At 30.6% G+C, this 22,693-nt stretch overlaps 3 protein-coding genes and 1 non-coding gene across 8 annotated transcripts; 2 read left to right on the top strand and 2 right to left on the bottom strand.

Annotated features, from left to right (window-relative positions):
• The first annotated feature begins 1,241 nt into the window (after nucleotides 1-1,241).
• On the top strand, nucleotides 1,242-9,490 carry LOC108451687 (CBS domain-containing protein CBSCBSPB1). Of its 5 annotated transcripts, XR_001866290.2 has the most exons (16): nucleotides 1,248-1,668; nucleotides 1,755-1,891; nucleotides 2,191-2,359; nucleotides 2,595-2,727; nucleotides 2,818-2,988; nucleotides 3,151-3,229; nucleotides 3,326-3,439; nucleotides 3,594-3,660; nucleotides 3,826-3,931; nucleotides 4,011-4,084; nucleotides 4,779-4,888; nucleotides 4,974-5,107; nucleotides 5,865-5,950; nucleotides 6,049-6,138; nucleotides 8,449-8,532; nucleotides 9,017-9,135. XR_001866290.2 is itself a non-coding variant. In XM_017749366.2 (15 exons), exons 2-15 carry the CDS (start codon nucleotides 1,764-1,766, stop codon nucleotides 9,197-9,199), a joined length of 1,638 nt encoding a protein of 545 aa, XP_017604855.1. In that variant the 5' UTR covers nucleotides 1,242-1,668; nucleotides 1,755-1,763; the 3' UTR covers nucleotides 9,200-9,490. The 5 variants fall into 5 exon arrangements, 4 of the variants coding, with proteins under 4 accessions (XP_017604855.1, XP_017604850.1, XP_017604845.1 ...); XM_017749366.2 differs by lacking the exon at nucleotides 8,449-8,532 and having other exon boundaries at nucleotides 1,242-1,668; nucleotides 4,017-4,084; nucleotides 9,017-9,490; XM_017749361.2 differs by lacking the exon at nucleotides 8,449-8,532 and having other exon boundaries at nucleotides 1,265-1,628; nucleotides 9,017-9,490.
• A 5,099-nt stretch (nucleotides 9,491-14,589) lies between these two features.
• On the top strand, nucleotides 14,590-18,060 carry LOC108451715 (non-specific phospholipase C6-like). The gene is made up of 3 exons (XM_017749376.2): nucleotides 14,590-15,979; nucleotides 17,004-17,180; nucleotides 17,618-18,060. The coding sequence occupies exons 1-3, from the start codon at nucleotides 14,923-14,925 to the stop codon at nucleotides 17,911-17,913; spliced, it is 1,530 nt and encodes a 509-aa protein (XP_017604865.1). The 5' UTR covers nucleotides 14,590-14,922; the 3' UTR covers nucleotides 17,914-18,060.
• On the bottom strand, nucleotides 17,783-20,999 carry LOC108451724 (mediator of RNA polymerase II transcription subunit 30). The gene is made up of 3 exons (XM_017749384.2): nucleotides 20,363-20,999; nucleotides 19,726-19,818; nucleotides 17,783-18,735 (listed from the first exon to the last, which is right to left on the bottom strand). The coding sequence occupies exons 1-3, from the start codon at nucleotides 20,765-20,767 to the stop codon at nucleotides 18,637-18,639; spliced, it is 597 nt and encodes a 198-aa protein (XP_017604873.1). The 5' UTR covers nucleotides 20,768-20,999; the 3' UTR covers nucleotides 17,783-18,636.
• Nucleotides 20,941-21,022, bottom strand: TRNAS-UGA (transfer RNA serine (anticodon UGA)). The gene has a single exon. It is a non-coding gene; the product is annotated as a tRNA-Ser (tRNA).
• Between the last annotated feature and the right edge of the window lie 1,671 nt (nucleotides 21,023-22,693).

Raw genomic sequence — 22,693 nt, 5'->3', positions numbered from 1 at the left:
TTTAATATGAGTAAATTATATTGGTAGTCATCCGAATATTAGTAACTTTTTTTTTGGTCCCACAACTATTTGATTTTTTTTTCTTTTTTGGTCCCAATCATTAAATGGCTAAAACAATGCCTCAACTTTTAAAATAGGCATAATAGCAACTTTAATACTCAACGTTTATATATTGTGTCAATTTAGTCTTAATTTATAAAAATTTAGCTATCAATATTTATACATTACCTAATATTGTCTTATTTTTACATGAAAATATAATTTAATGCTGTATGTGTAAATTAGAAATAAAAACAATTTTAAAAATCCATACTTATTACTAAACTAAATAATCTCATATACATTGTTTTCCTTATACTTCAAATGGTTGAAAACTTGATATTTTTCAATGACAATTCACTCGTTTTTTGTTTTCCATTGTTGAAGCAAATCCATTTTTTTTAAAGTTGTTAAACTTAAAATTAGGTTGAATGAATGAAGTGGGTATGTTTTGTTTTCAAGAAATGGACTATTTTTCAAATTTTAGATAATTTTGTTTCTTTTTCTTCTTTAATTTTTCATTCAGTCAAATGCAAGGACATCATCGTAAAGATACAAAGTGGTAGCATTTTTATTGCTCTTATTTATCAACAAAATCTATTGTTTGATGCTGGCTCTCACGATTGATAATGTAAGTTCATTCATGGCCTTGTTTGAACTCCCAGGCCCCTAAGTCGTTCACTCTTTGGATTCAGCTAAATTTTTTGAGGCAATGATTATGGAAGTTAATTCAATTTCTTTAAATCAATCTTACCCACTGTTTTCAAAACGGACTGGTCAGCCAAATTGATTAGATAGATAATTAATTAGGGTATCAGTCCAGGATGAGAGATTAAACTGATTGATCCATTAACCAATACAAACTAACATTTGAACTAATTTCTCTATTTTTTAATAATTTATTTAATTAAATTGAATCAATTAAAACTAATTAGATCAATAACCGATAATCTAATCGGTTAAATCACTAATTCAATTATAAAAATCTTAGCTCTAACTTTAGATAGTAGTAAAGCTAAGAGGGTCGACATGAACCCAACTCCCCTTATAATTTATAAAATTTTAAATAATTATACAATAAAATTAAACTTTACGGCTCCGCATTATCTTCATAATCAATAGGGATAGTTTAGGGAAAGGGAAGGATATAGATATGTTGCAACGTAAAATTAACTATATTTTATTATTATTGTTATTATGCCGATCATAAAATTGAAAATTCAATTCCCTCCTTTTGCGAAAATTGGAAAACCTCACAAAATTCCCGTAAAAAGGGAGGAATTTCAGTTAAAATAATTCCACGTGGCAAAGTTTCATTGGTTTCCCTTCCCTACCTTGCTCATTCTTATAATCATCGTCCAATTCGTTTTTCTTTCTTTTTTCCGCCCGGTGCATTTTCCGGGAAAAGTCCAATTTTCCCGACCGACGACGATTTTCCTTTCTTTTTTATTCTAAACACTTCCCCGCGCTTTTTTTGACCCCGAGAGTCCTCAATTTTTTTCTTTTTTTTTCTTCCTGAATCTATTGATTTTGCCGCTTCACCTCATCTCATTTTCGTTTAATCAATAAATCAACCTGAAATTTTAAAGGTTCGATTGGAATTGAAAATCAAATAAGCTTCTCATTCTGGTTAGTTTTTAATTTAATTTAATTAGTATTTTTTTAATTCCCGTTTTTTCACATGAGAAAAGTTGGAAATTCAATGCGTGTAAAAGGGCTTGAAGATGACAAGTTACAGCGGTTCGCCGAGGCGGAATATTTCAAGGTCAAGCTTTTCATCAGCGAGGAGAAAAGCATTGGAGAATGGACGTTCCGATTCTATCCGGAAACTCTTACCATCTCCTCGTCCTACGTAAGTTTTTCATTTCATTTCGTTTTTTTTCATAATTTTTAAGAAATTACTGTTTTGATTTGAATTTCTAATAATTTTGGATGAAGAAGCGTTAAAGTTATAATGAATGATTGAATTTTAATTTTAATGGATTGATAGTTTCAGACGGTAATATTTTGTGAAAATTCATGTTCTGAAATGTATACATTCTGTGAAATTAGTGATGAAAAATGTTTAAATGTGCTAATCATTGTAATATTTCATCTTGAAAAAGTAAAAAATAGCAATGAATTTTTTTGTTTCAACTTGCTTGTGGAAAGGGGACTTGCTGGAGAGCGTACTGTGAAGAAGTTGAGGCTCTCAAAGGCCTTAACGGTACCAGAAAGTACCACCATTTATGAGGCCTGCCGGAGGATGGCTGCTCGTAAGGTTGATGCTTTATTGCTTACTGATTCTAATGCATTGCTTTGCGGGATTCTCACGGACAAGGTATGGCTTAAATCCTTCCAGACTATAACAAATTCCCTTTATTTCAATCTCAAAACAAGTGGAGATAACTACATGAACTAGTTTCTTTACTCTGATATGATATCTTCCACCTTGCTCTCTCAGGCACTTTGGATTTCATGTTGGCATGAAGAACATTCTTTATGCTTACAAATTTATTCTTTATGAACTATGATAATTATCATGTCTCTTATTTATTGATTCTTCATTCCTGCAGGACATAGTAACAAGAGTGATTGCTCAGGAACTTAATATGGAGGAAACGCCAGTTTCTAAAGTAATGACAAAGAACCCGGTATTTGTTCTTTCTGATACTCTTGCTGTGGAGGCACTCCAGAAGATGGTGCAAGGTTGGGTTTTGTGGTTGACAAACACCCTTTGATGTGATATATTTTACTTTTTCTTACCCTCTAATATTGTTTTGATATCATTCTAAACAGGAAAATTTAGACACTTGCCTGTTGTACAGAATGGGGAGGTCATTGCTTTGCTTGATATAGCTAAGTGTCTGTATGATGCTATTGCTCGAATGGAAAGGGCAGCTGAAAAGGGAAAAGCTATTGCTGCTGCTGTTGAAGGTGTAGAAAAGAATTGGGGAACATCTTTCTCTGGTTGGTAGATAGTTTTATCTTTTATCTTCAATAGTTGTCTTTTTGTGCCTTTTCTGCTTATTGTTGGTCCTTGTATTACTCGTTTTTGTTTTTATAGTTTAGCTATCAGCTGACCACTTTTAACATTTTTAAGTCTATGCTGCCTTTTGAGGTGATATGCAGGTCAGAATACATTCATTGAGACACTTCGAGAGCAAATGTTCAGGCCTTCACTGTCAACAATAATTGCAGACAATCCAAAGTAGGTAATGCTTTTGTTTTTTCTTTTTAATGTAGATTTATTTGGTCCTTTATGGTATTTTGAGTAACTTTGCTTAATATGATGCCTTTCTGTCAGGATTGTAATAGTTTCACCAGATGACACAGTTTTAACTACTACAAAAAAGATGCAAGAATGTCGAATAAACTCTGCAGTTGTGCTTGTTGAAAATAAACCCCGGGGGATTCTAACGTGAGTCTCTTTTGAATCAAATTGCAATTCAACAATTTTCCATGTGTAGTTGAGGGAGTGAAGGAAGGAGCATTGTCACTTCAACTTTTATTATTTTTCTTGTTACAATCTCCATTGATGTATACTCTGACTTATTATTCTGAATTTCTGACAGATCAAAGGATATATTAATGCGGGTAATAGCACAAAACCTTCCTCCGGAGACTACTTCAGTGGAACAGGTTTTTGCCTCTTGGATTCTTTCCCCAACCCACCCCCCCTTTTATGTCAGCAAAGTTTTGTTCTTAAGGCTTAACCTTATATACCAGTAGCAGTGTATCATATTTGAACTCTATAATAAGCACATTCTTGAGTTCTAGTCATTTTGCTGTTGATTTGATGTATAGGTTATGACTCCTAACCCAGAATGTGCAACACTCGACACACCAATTGTTTCTGCTTTGCATACAATGCATGATGGCAACTTTTTACACCTTCCTGTGCTAGATAGAGGTGATATGAGTTGCTACCTTGCAAAGAATATAGTTTTCTATGTGCATCATACCGGTTCTCAATAAGTTTCTGTGGTTAGATGCAGATGGAGAACTAGTTTCTATTGTTGATGTGATCGAAGTTACTCATGCCGCTGTTGCTACAGTAAGTCAAGTGAGTATCAGTCTAAGGTTAAGGTGTTCTTAAAGTAAATAAATCTTGTAGTGTACAAACAATCTATCTCTTTATACTATATCTAAAAGGCTGAATTCCGAAACTGCAAATAGTGAAAGGCATATCTTTGGAAAATTTTAAATTTAATCTTTTGATTAATTAATGATTTCTTATAAATTAAAATCTTGACTAATTTTTATTTATGTTGCTATTAAATAAAAATATTGAACTCCTTGATTAATACAGTATATTTTTGTTGCTTGTTAGTTTTCTTTTAAATCAAATATTGACTAATTTTTGTGTATCTATTTGCGTATTTACCTTAAATTCTTTTATTAAAAGGAAATGTTCCTGACAAACAAGAATGAAGAGTAGCAAAACAATAATGAAATTTAATTAACTTAAATCTTTTATAGAAATCCATCTTTTTTACTTGCATAAATAAAGCTTCCTTGCGCTTTAAATGTTAAGTAATTGTAGATTATGACTCACAAATTCATTATTTTCTTACATATAAGTATATAACATTATGTTGTAAGTAATACACGTGCAACACAGTTTGGAGGAAACTTGTTACTCCCAAGCACGTAACAAACTTGTTTTTGTGAATTCTAAGATTATTATTTTCTTTTCCTATTTCGTTAGGGATTCATGATGTTTTTCTTATGATCTTATAATTTTCTACAATCACTAGGTTGGGAAAAATTTTGGAGTCAATAATGAGGCTGCCTCAACAATGGTGCAGAAATTTTGGGATTCCGCAATGGCCTTACCTCCCATTGAAGATGAGGATGAGACAAGAAGGTTTTTTATGTTGATGTTGCTCTGTTTATATAGTTGTGCTTTGTTCCATTACTGTTTTACTAACTTATTGACAGCAATATTTCAGTTATAGTTCATTGAAGTTAGCTTCTGAAGCAGCAGAGACAGAGAGATCTCTTCCCTATCCTTCATCCAATTTTCCATTTACATTTGGTTTCAAAATACAAGATAGAATGGGCCGAATGCATAGATTTACATCTGGTATGTTACTATTTCTACTCATAAGCTAGGCGCCTCCATGAATATATGGTCTTTTCTTTTGCATGAGGTTCATAAGCAAGTGTTGCTTGTCTTTTCACCCGTCAAAATATGCAACCTAAACAAAACATTTCTTGGCAAGTTAATTTGTTAATGACACTAACTTCATGAAAATAGTTGATCGTTCGTTTTTCTTTTTTTCAAGTTATGGTTTTTGTCTCTGTACAAATAATTAACTTGTGAATTTAGTTCTTATACTTTAATTTGGCATAATTTGATTATCCTACTATTATTAATGTTTTGTCTTTTTCCAAACCACTAACACTCTTAAAAGATTCCATTATTCGGTTATGAAGTTTACTTTAAAAATCCAAATCATGAGATTGAGTTAGAATTTTTTAAATGACAAATTAGTAAAAAGTAAATATTTTCTTAACCATAATTTCACATTTTAAATGGATAAGGAATTTTTTTTTTACTTATGCATCAGTCAACTAATGCAATTTTTAATGGGGTTAGTGATTTGGATTAAAGCATAATATTAATAATAGTAGGAGGGCTGAATTATATCAAATTAAAATTCAGGAACCTAAATCCTCAAGTTGAGTGTAGTATACTAACAAAAACCATAAGTTGAGTCTTGTGTTCAAGAGAGACTATTAGAGAATCTAATTCTTTATTGATACCATGCATTTATACCTACTATTTTGTCTACAAAATTGTATTTAATAGGCTTTTTGCTCATTATTGTTGGATACAGATACACGTAGTCTGACGGATCTAATAACTGCAGTCCTTCAGAGGTTAGGGGATGACAGGGATAGAGATAGTGTGCCTCAAATCCTGGTATAACTTTAGAATTATTATTAGTTTTTTTTATGATTACATTGGTTTCAAATTTGTTCTCCCTCAAATTTATGCTAATTGGTGGGTTTATTATGCAGTATGAAGATGAAGACCATGACAAAGTTGTATTGGCATCGGACAATGATCTTCAAGTGGCCGTGGAGCATGCAAAATCAGTTGGTTTGAAGGTATGATTGAACTCTGGTTATCTATATGTATATCTGATAGAACATTTAACAGTGGAATTTACTTTAGAAATGGCTAGCATTATATTGAGTCTTAATTATAGGGGAAAATGATATGAACCTCGAACATTTGTCATGAAACCCGATAACAATAATTGGAAATCAATCCTTGGATCGTCCAAAAATAGGTTTGAAAGATTTCGGATTATTGATCCTTTCCTTATAGCCAGGAGATTAAAATTCACAAGGTTTCCCCATTGGAATTGCCGGAGTTCACCTAAGATGAAGACAAGAAACTTCTATGTTTAATTTAGTATTCAAATTTGATTCATTCTTATTTAAAATAAAACTAGGGTTTCTTCTCAAAAGCCTTTAAGCGTAACTTAATAATAACATAAGTCCAATTAAATGTTTAATTGAAAAAAAACAAGATAACTAAAATGTTGATTGTGGGAGTGGAGTTCTTATTTTGCTCCACTGATCAATTAAAATGTTGGTGCTGCTAGAGCAAAGACTGGTCCGCTAGAGTGTGCTTGAAGAACGCAAAGAAAAAAATTAGCATACTCAACGAAGATAATTCAATCCTAATTTCTCAACCAAGGTAGTACTGGCAATATTGATACAACTACCACCATCAATTATCATATAATATCATATCTTTGAAATGACACCGAGTATGAAAGAGATTATTGTGCTGCTCCCCTTTGTCTTTTTTCTTCGCTTAGAGACTCAAAGCACGCTCAACCATCAAATTGTCTCCAACAACAGCGTACTCAACGCCCTTTCCTTCTCTGGACAAGGGTGCTGAGTCACTTCCACCATCCTCATTGGTTTCAGTTGTCTCATCATTCCTCAAGATCATTCCCTTTTTATTCAGACATTGGGATGCTATATGTCTTGTTCCCAAACACCGAAAACATTTAAGATATTGAAGTCAATTAGTTTCGAAAGAACCGGTACCTTGATTGTTGTTGTTGATATTGCCTCTGCCTTTATCTGTATTTCCTCTGGGCCTTGAAGTAGGCTTGTCATGATCAGATTTACCCCAACTTGGTGCCATCTTGAACCAGAAGCTGTGGCTTCAAGTTTAGTGGCTCAGTCCCTTTTGAGTTGCCTCTCCATCTTCATTGTCATATCATATATCCTCAAGCTCGACATAATGCTGCAACACCACAATGTTAGCTATCTCTTGGTTTAACCCACATGAGAATTGAGTCATGGTTGCCTCACGGTCCTTCTCTACATTAGCCCGTATGAAGGCTACCTCCATCTCCTTATGGTACTCCTCCATTGACTTAGATCCCTGTCGGAGTATGCTTGAATAACACAAAAATCAAAAAGGATTTTGCTGGGGTGAACATACTAGTTTGGTGAAGCATGCCTATGTAATGTAAAAATCAGAAAAGATAACGCTGGAGCGAAACATTGATTCAGTGGTACAAGTTCTGAAAGTATCTAACACTAGATTCTTTCATTGGAGCGATATAATCTTTCCTTTGAAGCATGACCACTTCTTAGATTTTCCTAACTTATGATTGCATGATTGATCTAGTTGGCATGGAAATTTTGAATATATTTGCTTATTGCCTGGTCACTAGTTGGTTCATATCATGTAAGCCTCAAACAACCCTCTAGTGTAAAAAAACTTGATAAGTTTCAAAACAATAGTTTTCCGATAGAAATTCATGTCGAATACAGGTCAAGCTGCAACCGATATTGGTGGCATCAGGCATTACTGTATTTGGATATTTTCACATTTTAGTTTTTTCTTTTTTTTCTTTTTCTTCTTCTTATTTGGATTGGGAAAAAATATGATAATTTACTTCATGAATTATTATAAACCAAATTGTTGGATTCATGGGTTACTTGATCTTTCGTTTATAGGGCAAAGCCAATACTAGAACTTGTCAGGACCCGCCAACTGATCAGGTACTCTGATCTTCTTGGGTCATGTAACCGTGTGTTCTGCCCATAAGCCTATATTGTCTCATTTGGGCACCCACTTGTCCTTCAAAGTTTTGTCACCCGAAGGTGTGCCTCTCTAAGTTCTCAAACTCAAGCCCTGCCCATTTAGGATTTCACTTGGTAACAATGGTAACAAAGCCTTGAAGGATCTATGGGGTGCCCAGAGGGAACAATGCCGGCTTATATATTCACGATCCAAAAAAATGAGAGTACTTTACCGGTTGATGGGTCGTGGCAGGAACCCTTACATTACAATGTTTGAAATTCAGTACTGTTTGGTACAATATTGACAATCTCACAAAGACTGATTTTCAGTGAATTTCCGTTTACTGAACCTATCTTTTACAGATTCGATCCAATACATGAAAATCTGCAGCTTACCATGTCTGGAAGCACAGGAGACTGTTCTTTTGCTGCTATTATTATATATAGGTGAATGTACCTAAGAGGTCCCTTTATTGTAGGGACTTGATCAAATTAGTCTCTCTATTACTAAATAGATCAATTTAGGCCTTATACTATTAAAATGAATCAAATAAAGCCAAATTAGAATAGAGTTTACATTTATTGTTTAAAAAATATCATTTATTGTTTAATAGAGTTAACATTTTAAAAGTTTTTATGATTTTGCAAATGAAATTTTTTGTTTGGAATTGAACTGAAATTGAGAAAAATAATTGTCAAGACATTTCTATGCAGTAATGTTAACTCTGTTAGAATTTGGACTTATTTGATTCTTTTTAATAGTACAAGGACTAAATTGATCCAGTACCTATAAAACAGGGACTTTCCAGGTACTTTAACCATTCACATATTGTTTTAAAACTAAAACCTGATATGATAGTAATAAAAAACTTCATTGGTATTTTTATAGTTCGATTAAGTTTAGAAGACATCTTATCAATGCTTTGTGCAGGGTTTAAGATTACATTTAGATTATTCGGGAACGAAAGATCATCGTCGAAGGGGCTCGGGTTCAGGATGCATGGATTATGCGAACTCCGATGCATGGAATACGGCATGCAACACCGTTGCCGCAGGGGCAGCCGTTGTTGCTGGGCTGAGCTTATTAGCATACTTGAGGAAAGCCGGTAATTAGCATTCTTAAAAAACTTCCAATATATATATATATATGAAGAACAATACAATGAATTTCTTTAGGATTGAATGCCCAAATTCCTTTTATGTTTGATTTTGTTTTCCTTAATTTTTGGGGGTCTGTACAAATTAAGATATCATTTTATTTTTAGCCGGGGGGGGGGGGGGATGCTTGTTGCTTAGTTTACAAGGTTGAGCTGTGTGGCTGTCTCCCCCCTTTAATGAAGGGTGAAATTACAATGTATAAAATATAATTTATTATATGATAACAGTCGTTTGTTTCAGATTTCAATGTTTGGATTCCCTCTATTATAAAGGATGACGCAGACCGAATATGGGTTCGATTAAGAATTGATAAGGATAATGATCTAGAATAAGAGATTAGATTAATTGATTTGTAAACCAATTGAATCGGTTTTTTTTATTTTTTAAAAAAATTATATTTTTTAATAATTTATTCAATTGAATTGAATAAATTAATTCAACCAAAAATTAATAATTTGACTGGTTTAGTTGAAAGAAAATTAATTGAACCGAAAATAATACTTTTAAGAATGAAACAATTTCAACAGTGTCGGTTCATTTTCACCTTCACAATTGCAACAACAAACACAAATTTGTGAAGATGACAAAAAATGTTAACTACATTATATGGTTCCAAGCAATATTTTAAATTTTAAAATTTAAATTTATACGTGTTGGTTTTGCTTTGGTAGTCCAATGAGAGTGCATAACGAGTTGTTTATGGGTTACTTAAGGTTTATAGAGAATCACTTCCGGACTGTTTTGTACATAGGATTGTTTACAATCGTTCTTGATAAAAGGTCATTTGTAAATTGTCTAACAACTTATTACACGTCGCGCTTTGATAAGGGTATAACAGTAATTTTATTAATAAGTTGAATTTAAGTTGTGGATGTAACAAGCGTGTATATATATATATATATATATATATATTTAAAATTTAATTCATATATTTTAAACATTTTTCATATTAAATTTAAATTTATTTTTAACTTGATTAATAAAAAGATTTGATTAATATAATATTAATGTATTAGAAATTTTAAAAAATATTAAAATTGAGATGAAATTAAGGTATGAATGGAAGACTTTGTGACACAAATAATAATTCAAAAGGAAGGCTGAAATAAAATGATTAAAGTTTGGATATGGGGTTGAAATGGTTGAAACTTGGAAGTGTAGAGGCTTCAAAAATGGCTTAAAGTTCCAAAGATTGTCGGTTTGTAGGTCACACTCTCACCCTGTTCTTGGGACTATGTGCGACATTTTAATTTAAATAAAAAGAAAGGAACAATTTCCTTGGTCCCTAAGCTCCAAAGCACCTAGATGATGAAATGTATAAGTTCTGTGATTTTTTTTTGTTCTTTCTTGTAACCTTTTTGGGTAAATTATACAAATAGTAACCCAATTATGGTCACATTCCTGTTTTAGTCACCCAATTTTAAATTTTTTAATTTAGGCACTAACGTTTGATTTCGTTCCTATTTGGATCATCCACCGTTACATTGATAATAGAAAGTCTTTGTTTAACTGACATAATAACATATTTAGTCCTCAATTCTTGCTTGTTCTATCAAATTGGTTCTAATTCTAAATAATTCAATAAATTTAGCCCTTCACATTTACAAATTCTATCAATTTGATCTTCAAACTTCCTAACCAAAGATTTCAACATTTAAAACAGAGGCATTCCACTCTTATTAATTATTTTAATTTGATACATAACCCTTTTTTTAGAAGTTAGTGTTAGAGAAATTAACTGAGCACCATTAAAAACAATAGAAAATACAAATTAAAAATATATTATCCCTATATAAAAAAATGTAACATATTCGCCATGTTTTATGCTGATTCATTTTAATTATGAAACACTCAATTTAATATTATAAAATTATAATGTATAATTGGATTATGACACGTTTATGTTGTAGGTAAAAAAAAGAATACGTTATAAATATATTTATAAAAGTTGATAAAAATAATAAATTTGAATGGTGAAGTTTAAACATTGAAAATTACATAGGCTAGTTAAATTTTATTATGTGTAGATATAAAATGAAAAAATACACTTAAAATAATACAATTTATTTTACAAATTAAGAGTATTTTTATCATTACCTAATTAAAATAGTACCCGATTGACTTGTGACATCAACTTAGACAAATATTTAATATATAGTATATTCACATATTTATTATACACTAAAAATTATAAATATACAATAAAATAAAATACTCATCTTTACTTGAATACCACCCTCGGTTTAAATAGGACTATACTCTAACCATAAAACGGATGAAAACACTTGTGATTTATAAAAGAAATTCTATCTATTTAATGTGAATCTAAGCCACAAATCTTTCATTTAATAAGATTGAAGCTATGAGAATTTTAAAAATTGCGACTAATTAGTATTGATGAGCTTAAAAGTGGTAACATTATCATTGAGGCTCTTGTATTAAGAGTTAGATTGCATCTTGCTATTTTTACTTAAATGGGTAAATAAATCCTTGAACATTATATTAAAGAGCAAATTAGTCATTTCTACTAAAAATTCTATCCATTTGTATGCTAAAAATTGGTGTGACAGACGACATAATAGACAGATACACATGGCGCGCCACATGTACTTCATGAGCAGTTTTTAATAATAAAAACATATGAAACTTTTAACAAAAGGATCAAATTACTCTTTGATGTAATGTAGAAGGACTGATTTGGTCATTTTTTGAGTAGAAGAAACAAAATACAATCTAACTTTAATAAAGGGACCTCCATCGTAATTTCACCACTTAAAAGCGTGTTTATCTTGATGAAGACTAGATCCATTTAGGACCAAACACACTTCCTTTTTCAACTTATCTGTATCCAATTATCTATAAGCTCTTTTTCTTACTTCAAACCTTTGGTTTATTATAACTTTTCATCAAAATCTTGTGTTTTATTGTTTTACTACTTTTAATTCTTTCATTATAATTTAATCATTTTCCATCTTTTATTTTTCGAATTATCTTTTCAATTTAAAAATCCTTGTTAATTTTGTCAAATAATTTGATGTGATTAATGTTTATATATATATATTTACACATTTAGAAAGGAAAAAAATAAGAAAAAATATGATATATATATATATATATATATATCTAATTATACAAAATTGTATATTTTTAAAAGTGAGCCACCTCAAATTCCTTAAGAATTTGACTTTAGAAAATAAAAAAGGACTAAATCTACAAAAATACAAAATACAAAAACCTTGTACGCAATTTGATCTTTAAATTATTTATTTAAGTAATGATTAGATTAGGTATAGTTCACATGTTAATAGTGCAATAAATCCGGTCGATTGAACATTTCTTTTTGTAAATGCAAAGTAGTGGCAAACCAATTTCTTTATCACTTCCTTTCTTAATTTGAAATTTAAATCCGAATAGTTATCCGTATTCATTCTAATTCTGTAATATTTATTTATATGTACTGTTAAAAATTAAAGTAATTGACGAAATAATTAAATAGTAACACGTGAGGTGCCATGTATATCTCATACTAATATGTAAATATTAATTTACTCATTGATTTAAAATGCAAAAATCAATTTATCTACTTTTAATAAAAATAAAATATAATCCAACTCACCCACTTTTACTCCAAATTGCCATCTCAATCCACCACTCTAATTATGAACTTTTTCATCATGGGTTTTGTTAATAATATATTTTTTCATATAAATGAATTTCAATAAAAAGAATGAGAGGAAATTTTTAGATTTTAAGATTTAAAAATAAAAATATTTTTATTTATAATTATTTCTATAAAAGGAAAAAAAGTACAGAAATTATGTTGTTGTTTTTTTTCTAATTAAGAATATTTTAAATTTATAATGTTTTTTGGAAAATAGTTTATTGATTTATTTTTATTATATTTATATGAGCAAATTGTAATTAGAGATATTTATTTTAAGTTTAAAATAGAAAATCTTGGCACCGCCAGCACAATTTTCATTGTCTACCTCTAATATTTTTAAAATAAATAAATAAATAAAAAGCAAATGTGAGTGATTTTCACTTTTTTCATAATCAAATTACATTTGACATTCTTTGTTTTTCTGTCTTCACATTAGACAAAAGTTTTAACATTTCTTTATAACTGTAATAGATTTATTATTTCTTTTATAATACAAAATTAAAACCATAAATTCATTTTTAAGAAAAAACTCGTTGAACCCAAAATTAATATTAACTGAAAATTACCATATTTAATAATTTAATTTTCTATTTTAACTCTAATAAATAATTTAATTTTTAAAATATTTTTATAATAAAAACCAAATGATAAACTTAATGTATAATATTTTAATTATTTTATTTTATCTCTTTTAACATTACTATTATCATTTAAAAACTTCGGTTCTAAAATTTGATTTTTAAAATAATATGAAAATGTATTTTCAAAATTAAGATAACAATATAAGATAAACAATTTTCATAATTTAAAATTTAAAGTTTACATTTATCAAACAGTCTAATTTTATTTTGTACTTAATTTTAAGTAATACAATAATAAATTTTATAACTTAAATTTAGTACTTAATTTTTCAAAAAAAATCATTTAGCATTTAATTTTTAATTTATCAAACAACACCTTAATTTGATTTGGCTTAAATTGTTAAATTATTTATGTAGTGTCTATAATAATTAATTTAAATGGTAATTATTAATCAAATTCTTGTAGCTTAAAAATAATAAAGTTTAAATTATATTATTAGTCATTGACTAAATTTAAGATTTAATTCCTATACTTAAAAAGTAAAAAAAATTCTACCTTTTTATTTAAAAAGATAAACCAACCATCGTAACTATTTTTATTAAAATTTGTCAAATTGAAAACTTAAGCTACTCTCATATCACAAATCGAAAATAAATATGATAAATTGAAAAAATTGATAAAAAATATTAATGACATAATGGTTGGATTAGGTTTTTAAATTAAAAAGTAGCTGATTAAATTTTAGCTTTATACATACAAAACTAAATTTCAAACTCTATACAAGTAGAAGGACTAACAACATATTTTAACCAATAATAAAATGATATCTATACTAATAAAATTTTTAACTTGAGTCTTTTAACTCGATTGGCATGAGTATTATTGTCAATATAGGAGGATTTAAGTTCGAGTACACTCTTCTTATTTATAGGTTGAGGAGGGACAACGAGTAATTTTAAATATTCAAATTGTTGAAAAAAATACTAGTAAAATTTAGTAAAAAAAAAACAGATTCCATATTTAATTCCATATGTTACTTTCTCTGGCTCCGCCACTTTATTATTCTCCGTTTTTGTTGTTTTTTTATTTAATTTTTTATTCTTTAAAAAAGCATTCATCATTATATAAAGAACACCAAAAAGAAAAGAAAAACCAGAACCTTCTTTTTCCTCCTGTGGGTGTGTGTGTCATTTTGTATCTAAATTATTTTAAATTTCTTGCATTCCTTCTTTACTCTGAAAATAATCCAATAAAGTTACTCTCTTTATCTAATAATATATTGAATTCTCAATCAAGTTTTCATTTTAAAAAAAAATATCATTCACTTTGTTTTCCATTATAGGATAAGAGTTTTTAAGGTGTTTGGATTCCTAGAAAATCCACTATATAAAGACCCAAAAAGGAAGAAAAAAAAAACCCAATCTTTTTCGTCAATGGAGGGCTCATTTTCATTCATTTTCTTGCTGTTTCTCTTACCATTTGTAGTATCCCAAGAGTCGCCCATTAAGACAATAGTGGTTTTGGTAATGGAAAACAGATCCTTTGATCACATGGTTGGTTGGATGAAACAAAGCATAAACCCAACCATCAATGGTGTAACTGGTAATGAATGTAACCCCATTTCAACCAAAACTCCAAACCCAAAATCCATTTGTTTCACTAATGATGCTCAGTTCGTAGATCCAGATCCGGGTCATTCTTTTGAAGCTGTTGAACAACAGGTATTTGGTTCAACTCTCTCCTCATTCCCTTCCATGTCTGGTTTTGTAGAACAAGCCTTCTCAATCTCCCCAAATATGTCTGAAACAGTCATGAAAGGTTTCAAACCAGAAGCTGTCCCTATTTATGCAACATTAGTTAAAGAATTTGCTGTGTTTGATCGTTGGTTTTCATCAATCCCTGGTCCAACACAACCTAATAGACTCTTTGTTTATTCAGCTACTTCCCATGGTTCAACTAGCCATGTCAAAAAACAATTAGCACAAGGGTACCCTCAAAAAACAATCTTTGATTCACTTCATGAAAATGGCAAAGATTTTGGGGTTTATTTCCAGAATATACCCACAACTTTGTTTTATAGAAACCTTAGGAAACTCAAATATGTGTTTAAGTTCCATCAATTTGATTTGAAGTTTAAAAAAGATGCCTTGAATGGCAAGTTACCTAGCTTGAGTGTGATTGAACCAAGGTATTTTGATCTTAAAGGGTTACCTGCTAATGATGATCATCCATCACATGATGTGGCTAATGGTCAAAAGCTGGTCAAAGAAGTGTATGAGACATTGAGGGCAAGCCCTCAGTGGAACGAAACATTGTTGGTGATTACTTATGATGAACATGGTGGGTTTTATGATCATGTTAAGACACCATTTGTTAATGTTCCAAACCCTGATGGGAACACTGGTCCTGCTCCTTCTTTCTTCAAGTTTGATAGACTTGGTGTTCGTGTTCCTACTATTATGGTCTCTCCTTGGATCAAGAAAGGCACTGGTAAGTTTTGAATTATTTAATTTTCAAAGGATCAAAATTGCAGTTTTTTTTATGTTTGAATTGTTTAAGTTTAAGAGGGGTTAAAAGTGGAATTGAACCACTTGTTGCTGACTTTCTTTTGTCATATGACAACATTAAGATTTTCAAAGATAGATCCTGTGTTTTTCATGCATTGTTTGATTTTGACAAATTGCGATTTGGTAGATTTTCTTACAAAACAGTCTTTATTAGTATGACTCCACCGATTTTGACCATTAGTTCTGTTTTTTTTTTTTTTGGTTATTAGAAACATGTTACTTTGGATATAGAGTTCATATGACATTTTTAAGAGGCGGCATTTAACAAGTTTCACTGTTTGTAATTTTATTTGGGTAAACTACACTCACTTTTATTTTCCTTAAGTTATATTTTAGTCATCTATGTTTAAAATATTATGTTTTAGTCACTTATTTTATTGTGTTATAATATTTTAATCATTAAACTGTTAATTGTTGTTAACGCTTTAAAAATAAATTGAGGTGACACGTTAATATTACTTCTTATATTACTTATTTCGAGAAAAAACGTGTTAATATTTAATTGGTTCTTATTTACGACCCATGAAGACTAATTTCTTCAAGTTTCATGATAGCTCCAGGATTTAAATCTAAATTCGTTTCTTAAAACTGCAATATACGTTATCATTGCTTGAATATCAACATTTGCAACTTTTTCTCCTATTCCAAAATCAAGGCTTCTTTGAATTAAGAAAAGAAATGTTAATATTAATGTTAGTAGGAACATATGCTACTTCAAACCCAAAGCTTAGTTTGATTGGTTTATACTCTGCTCTTAAGAGTAGGTGTTGAAACTGAATCTCCTCACCTACAACTCTTTCCTTATTTCGTAGGGAAAAAAAAAAAAAAACATGTTAATCTTGATGTAATCAGTCAATTCATGTTGTCACGTTGACATTCCGTAAGTTCGATATTCTTGAATTCGTAATAAATAAGCTCATTGCTTTGTTTGATGTTTTTTGTTGTAGTGATAAGTGGTCCAAAAGGACCAACACCAAACTCAGAATTTGAGCACTCATCAATCCCTGCAACAATAAAGAAAATCTTCAACCTTTCTTCCAATTTCTTAACTCACAGAGATGCTTGGGCCGGCACTTTTGAAGATGTTGTTTCCCACTTAACTTCCCCAAGAACTGATTGTCCAGGTATTTCATATAAAAGTTTATTATAAAAGTTTATTAAGAGTTGGATTGCATTTAATCCCTCTATTAAAAAATAAATAAATTAATCTTTATACATTAAATTAAAGAGTAAACTCATCAATCTTTTAAAAATTTCATTCAATTCTGCTGTTAAAAACTGATCCGTGTACATCAATATGAAATACACATAATAAGTCATATGTCAATACTTAGTTTTTTGTCAGTCACCTCAATTTTTAATAGAAATGATTAATTTACTTTTTAATCTAATATAGAGGAATTAATTTGTCCACTTTTTTAAGTAAACGAAACAAAATGCAATCTAACTTAATACAGGGACTTCCATGATTCTTTTACCTAAGAAAAACCTTAAAAATCCCTAAAAGAATATGAATTAATAAGACCATGTATGTAAGCTGTTTCATCTGAATCTATTGCAGAAACATTGCCAGATGTTGTACCTTTGAGGGCAACTGAAGCAAAAGAAGATGCTGCTCTGTCTGAGTTTCAAAGTGAGGTTGTTCAACTAGCTGCTGTTCTTAACGGTGACCATTTCTTGAGCAGTTTTCCCGATGAGATGAGCAAGAAAATGACGGTGAAAGAAGCTCATGAGTACACCAAAGGGGCTATTTCCCGGTTCATACGAGCAAGTAAAGAGGCCCTCAAGTTGGGAGCTGCCGAGTCTGCCATTGTAGATATGCGATCATCGCTTACAACGAGATCTTCGAATCCGTAACTGGTTGACCTCGAAAACCTCGGTCCTCTTCTGTATTTTATCTATCAACCCTCTAAATTTTCTTACAGGTTTAGAAAAAAATGGATGTTCTCAATTAAAATTTGTTAAAGTAATATGCAATAAAACAATAGTATTTTAGTGAAAGAAGTGTGTTTGAATCATGTATTATATTGTCCTGTTCAGTTTCTGCGAAGTTGGGTAATTTTTGGATTCATTACAGATTCGGTTGAAGCATATACACAAATTCAATTACAAGAAACTAAAAGAAAAAAAAAAAAATCGAGTTCCAGCTATAAAAAGCTCAAGCACAAGTTGAAATCCGATACCCAATCATCATCATAAGTAACTTGTGCTTCAACTTCGAGCTCAAGTTCTAATACAAAATAAGAAAACAAAACAATCAAAAGAAGCTGGTTGAATAAAGCATTAGGATACTCGAATTTGACTAGTTCCATAAAGCAAGCTCAAGCCCAACTTGATAATGATCGAGCAGAACTCGATCTTTTTTGTAGTCAAATTTAAGTAACTTGTGAGTATATGTGTCATGTCTCATTCAAACTCTTAAGCACTATCATCAAATAACACAAATAGCACCTATCACAGGTAATTTTCCTCCAAGTAAACCATATATCATCATCATTCAATGTAGATATTTGGTTTCATATTTACCTCCTAGGGCACTCTTTTCGGCAACTGAGATAAGTCAGTTTTATCGTCCAAACTTTACATGGAACAAGGACTTTGCCAAGTCGATACATCCGTAATAAGCTCCCGTAGTTGATCTATTAGACGCTTTACGTATACATTCTTGTTTGCAAGCTCCTACAAAAAAACATATACCAGATTAGTTGCATTTTTACAGGCATTAAATATAGGGCGTTAACCTGCATTTTCCTTGAAATACTAGTGTTTGACATGTTTTGGACAATGTTTACCGGAGTAAGCAGATAACGGATGCAAGAAATAGGCGTTCGAGTTCTAGAGAGATATATGCAAAAAAATAAAAAAGGGAAAACCATATTCGACACTCATCCGAGTCTGGGTGACATAAGAGTATACATCACAGAAACCCAAATCCAGGCCCATTTTAAGGAGCGAATGATATTACCACAATTCTTCAAAGGGTGTAAACAAGAGACTTTTGATCACAAGCTACTTGAGTTCAACTCGAAAAAAAATTGAATTCAATTCGATAGTTATTGAGTCAAACTCAAGTAACTCTAGCTATCAAACGAGTAGAATTCAGGCAACTTGATACCCAATTCGAACTGCTCATGAACCTAATCAAATTCTTTACTTCTAATATATATTTAAATACTCAAATACACAAAAGCTTAATTTGAGCTGTGGTAATCAAGTCGAGCTTGAGTAGTTAGATTATATCTCAATCCAAGCTTAGAAACTGATACTCATTTGAGCTCAAGCCTAATATCAAACCACAAGCTTCAAGTCGAGCTTCAGCTATTGAAAGAGTAAAATTCAATCATCTTGATACTTGATTCGAACCACTCATGAGCCTAATTGAATTTTTTACTTTTAATAAATAAATATATATTTATATATTCAAAATCAAGAGCTTAATTCGAGCTCAAGCTCAAGCTCATATACGGTAATCAAGTAAATGAGCTAGTTAAATTATATCTCAAGCCAAGCTCTAGCTTAGAAAAAGATACCCAATCGAGCTCAAGGTACAAGTTTGAGGTTATCACTTATCACTATTCAAGCTGAATTCAGCTCGATTACAGCCCTAAATTATGAAATGCCCAACTTAAAAAAGACTATAAAATTATGAAAATTTCACTGCAAAATTACCTTCCTGAGATTCGAGGCTTCTTCTTCCAGCTTTTCAATATCAGCTTCATCTGCAGGACTAGTTGCCGTTGAACCCGTTTCAAATGCTTTTGCCTATTTAAATATCAATAAGAAAACTGCAGAATCAAATTCATATTCAAATAACAAAAAAATTGAAATTTTAACAAACCCATGAATCCTACATAACAATTACAAGTCTTAAATTTGAGCTAAAATTGAGGGTTAAATTCTACCTATTAGTCCCCGTACTTTGCAAAAGTTGTGAATTTTAGTGCTGTACTTTAATTTAGTTATTTTTAGTCCCTGTACTTTTTAAATTTTAAAATTTCAATCCTAAATGGCAAACATATTACTCTCTAAAAATTATCTCAAAATTTGAAAAGTATATAAACATAGAATGATTAAATTAGAGAATATAGACTAAGTCTATATCTGTACGCTCTAGTAATTGAACTTAAATAAATGAATTTAATTATTACTATTTAGATCAGACTAAAATTTTAAAATTCGATTAAGATTGACCAATTTGAAAAGTATATGACTAAAATTATTAAACAAAAGTATAAGGACTAAATTCACAACTTGCGCAAAATACAGAAATTTTAACCAAAAAAACCCTAAAATTTTCTTTCAATACCTTCTGAGAATTGGGAATGGCGGTGAGCACAGTGCGAAGAGCAGCGACGGAGTTCTTATACCTAAGGCGAGCTTCATCGAGCGCACCATTGCCACTACCTCCAATTCCACCCATCTCCAAGTGATGTCCACCGTCGGACGACGAATCACCGTTTCCTAAAACGGCGCCGTTGGAGAGAGAAGAACCGTTAGGTGCAGCAGTATTAGTAGTAGTGTTATTAGTAGTAGGATTGGTGGACCATAAGGCAGGGTTGCAAAGCTCGTCGTTCATGGAAGAGAGGATTTGAAAAGCAGCTTCAATGGTTTCTTCTAGATGTTTTAGACCCTCTGATGCAAGTTCCTGCGTCGTTTTGTTGCTGCTGTTTGTTGGTGTTGTTGTAGGACTTACCGTGGGATTTTCTTCCATTTATCAACCAAGGGTTTCTGACTTTGCTATTGATTTTCTGTTTGGACGCCGAGAAAATATAAAATGGAGAATTTCCCCAAGTGCACGAATGAAAAATAAATCTGGGTTAGAGCCCTAAACGTCAAATTTGAAGCCATTTTTGGGGCTAAAAATTAGTAAAAAATAAAAAAGGACGTCGACAGCAGGGTTCGAACCTGCGCGGGCAGCGCCCAACAGATTTCAAGTCTGTCTCCTTAACCACTCGGACATATCGACAGTTGTTGCTTAATTGCTGGAAATTGTTTTACTTAATCGTTATAATATATAGGAAAAAACAAGGTCAAAAGATCTCTCTCTTTTAATTTCGATATTGAGCAAATTAATTCCTATAAAAAAAAAACCAATTTTGAAAGTAAGTAACTAAGAATAATTAATCACTACGCTAATAAAGTTCCTCAATTGTTCATATTTTATTTTGATGTAATAACAAATTTAGTCTTAATATTTATACATTTTGTCAATTTGGTATTGATTTAACAAATTTAGTCAGCAACATTTACACATTCTGCAAACAGTTACACAAAATATATGAACATTGAGCTTTAAATTTGTTATTTTATCAATCAAAATCATGCATAATTGATATAAAAACATAATCGTCATAATTAATTGCCCTTAAGTTACTCACATTTGAAATTGAAATGAATTAAATTGCTCCAATTTTTTTCGAGAGAGATTAATTTATTCAATATCAAAATTAAGAGGAATTGAAGAGACTTTTTTTTTTTTATAAAACAGCATTAAAAATATTTTGTCCTCTTTAAAAGTCTGATCTAACTTAACCTAAATCTGATTGAGGTCTAATATAATTATTAACTACCAAGAATTTTATCCGATCCTTTAATTAACTTTATAAGATGTTAATAAACCAGCCAAAGATAATTACCTAATTTAGACTATCCATTACCAACATTTATCTGTTTCTTTAAAATTATTGTTTATATTCAATTATTTAGCAAATTGTAATATATTGATATCCATTAAATCCTTTAAATATATGAAAAAATTAAATGATACAAGCATAATCGTTAGTTTGTCTGCGTTTTTAATTTCTTTGGTGATATTGCTGATAGATATGTGAGCATTATGTTAACCAGACTTAAATATGTTGCACATTAGAATATTGTGCCGACCTCAACCTCTGAGCTATCTGAATTATTTCATTTGGTGCTTTGTATAATTTATTCACCCCTATTAAGCCCTCCTGATTCCATTGCGAGTAGTATATATATATATATATATATATGACTATTACGACAATAAACAAGGTAGCCTTCGATGGTCGATTTTTAAACCAATGCTCACTATTACTATCTAAGATGATAATTCCTGTTCTATTGATACTTTATATCATTGCGATGCGATTAAACTTAATCGTTGATTATCGGACTAAAAGCATGTACGAGCCAACTTTATATAAAGTCCCAAAATTAAGTTGCAAGGAGGAGCCATTGTAGACTATTTAAGAACATTGCTGATCCTTGTCAATTTGAGCAAATATGTTGCAGAGACTGCAAAATAGCAATCATAAATGTTCAATGTGCGAGTAGAATGTCAGTTTCTTAATTCAAGCAATAACAGATTAATGTCTCATAAATCTGAGTAAAAAAAATACTGAAATAAATTGTGTTGTTCAAAAAATAATGAAGATCAATAAAATTATGCTGAAAATATGTGTCTAACACCTAGAAATAAAGTGCTAACCTAATATAAGAGTTGGATTCTTCATTTTAGAACAAAATCCAAAGAATTTTGTCCTACAAGGAAAGATTGTAAATACATGTAAATGATGCTAATGGACCCTAAAAACTACTTGTGATCTAAGAAATAATTTTTTTCAATTTTTGAATACATACATTGAAATGATTAAAGAATTTATTTTTCTAT

This window comes from Gossypium arboreum, chromosome 7 (assembly GCF_025698485.1).
Source record: "Gossypium arboreum isolate Shixiya-1 chromosome 7, ASM2569848v2, whole genome shotgun sequence".
Classification (NCBI taxonomy): Eukaryota; Viridiplantae; Streptophyta; class Magnoliopsida; order Malvales; family Malvaceae; genus Gossypium; species Gossypium arboreum.
Note: the sequence above shows the minus strand (reverse complement) of the source record. Positions and strands in the feature narration are given on the sequence as shown.

What these genes read in the sequence shown, in the direction of transcription:
- LOC108451687 (XM_017749361.2), top strand. Translation starts at nt 1,764, where the DNA reads ATGACAAGTTACAGCGGTTCGCCGAGGCGGAATATTTCAAGGTCAAGC. An exon ending in AGACTACTTCAGTGGAACAG is followed by an intron (nt 3,661 to 3,825) that starts GTTTTTGCCTCT and finishes TTTGATGTATAG; the next exon opens with GTTATGACTCCTAACCCAGA. An exon ending in CAAAATCAGTTGGTTTGAAG is followed by an intron (nt 6,139 to 9,016) that starts GTATGATTGAAC and finishes TGCTTTGTGCAG; the next exon opens with GGTTTAAGATTACATTTAGA.
- LOC108451715 (XM_017749376.2), top strand. Translation starts at nt 14,923, where the DNA reads ATGGAGGGCTCATTTTCATTCATTTTCTTGCTGTTTCTCTTACCATTT. An exon ending in TTGGATCAAGAAAGGCACTG is followed by an intron (nt 15,980 to 17,003) that starts GTAAGTTTTGAA and finishes TTTTTGTTGTAG; the next exon opens with TGATAAGTGGTCCAAAAGGA. An exon ending in CCCAAGAACTGATTGTCCAG is followed by an intron (nt 17,181 to 17,617) that starts GTATTTCATATA and finishes AATCTATTGCAG; the next exon opens with AAACATTGCCAGATGTTGTA.
- LOC108451724 (XM_017749384.2), bottom strand. Translation starts at nt 20,767, where the DNA reads ATGGAAGAAAATCCCACGGTAAGTCCTACAACAACACCAACAAACAGC. An exon ending in CCATTCCCAATTCTCAGAAG is followed by an intron (nt 19,819 to 20,362) that starts GTATTGAAAGAA and finishes ATATTTAAATAG; the next exon opens with GCAAAAGCATTTGAAACGGG. An exon ending in AAGCCTCGAATCTCAGGAAG is followed by an intron (nt 18,736 to 19,725) that starts GTAATTTTGCAG and finishes GTTTTTTTGTAG; the next exon opens with GAGCTTGCAAACAAGAATGT.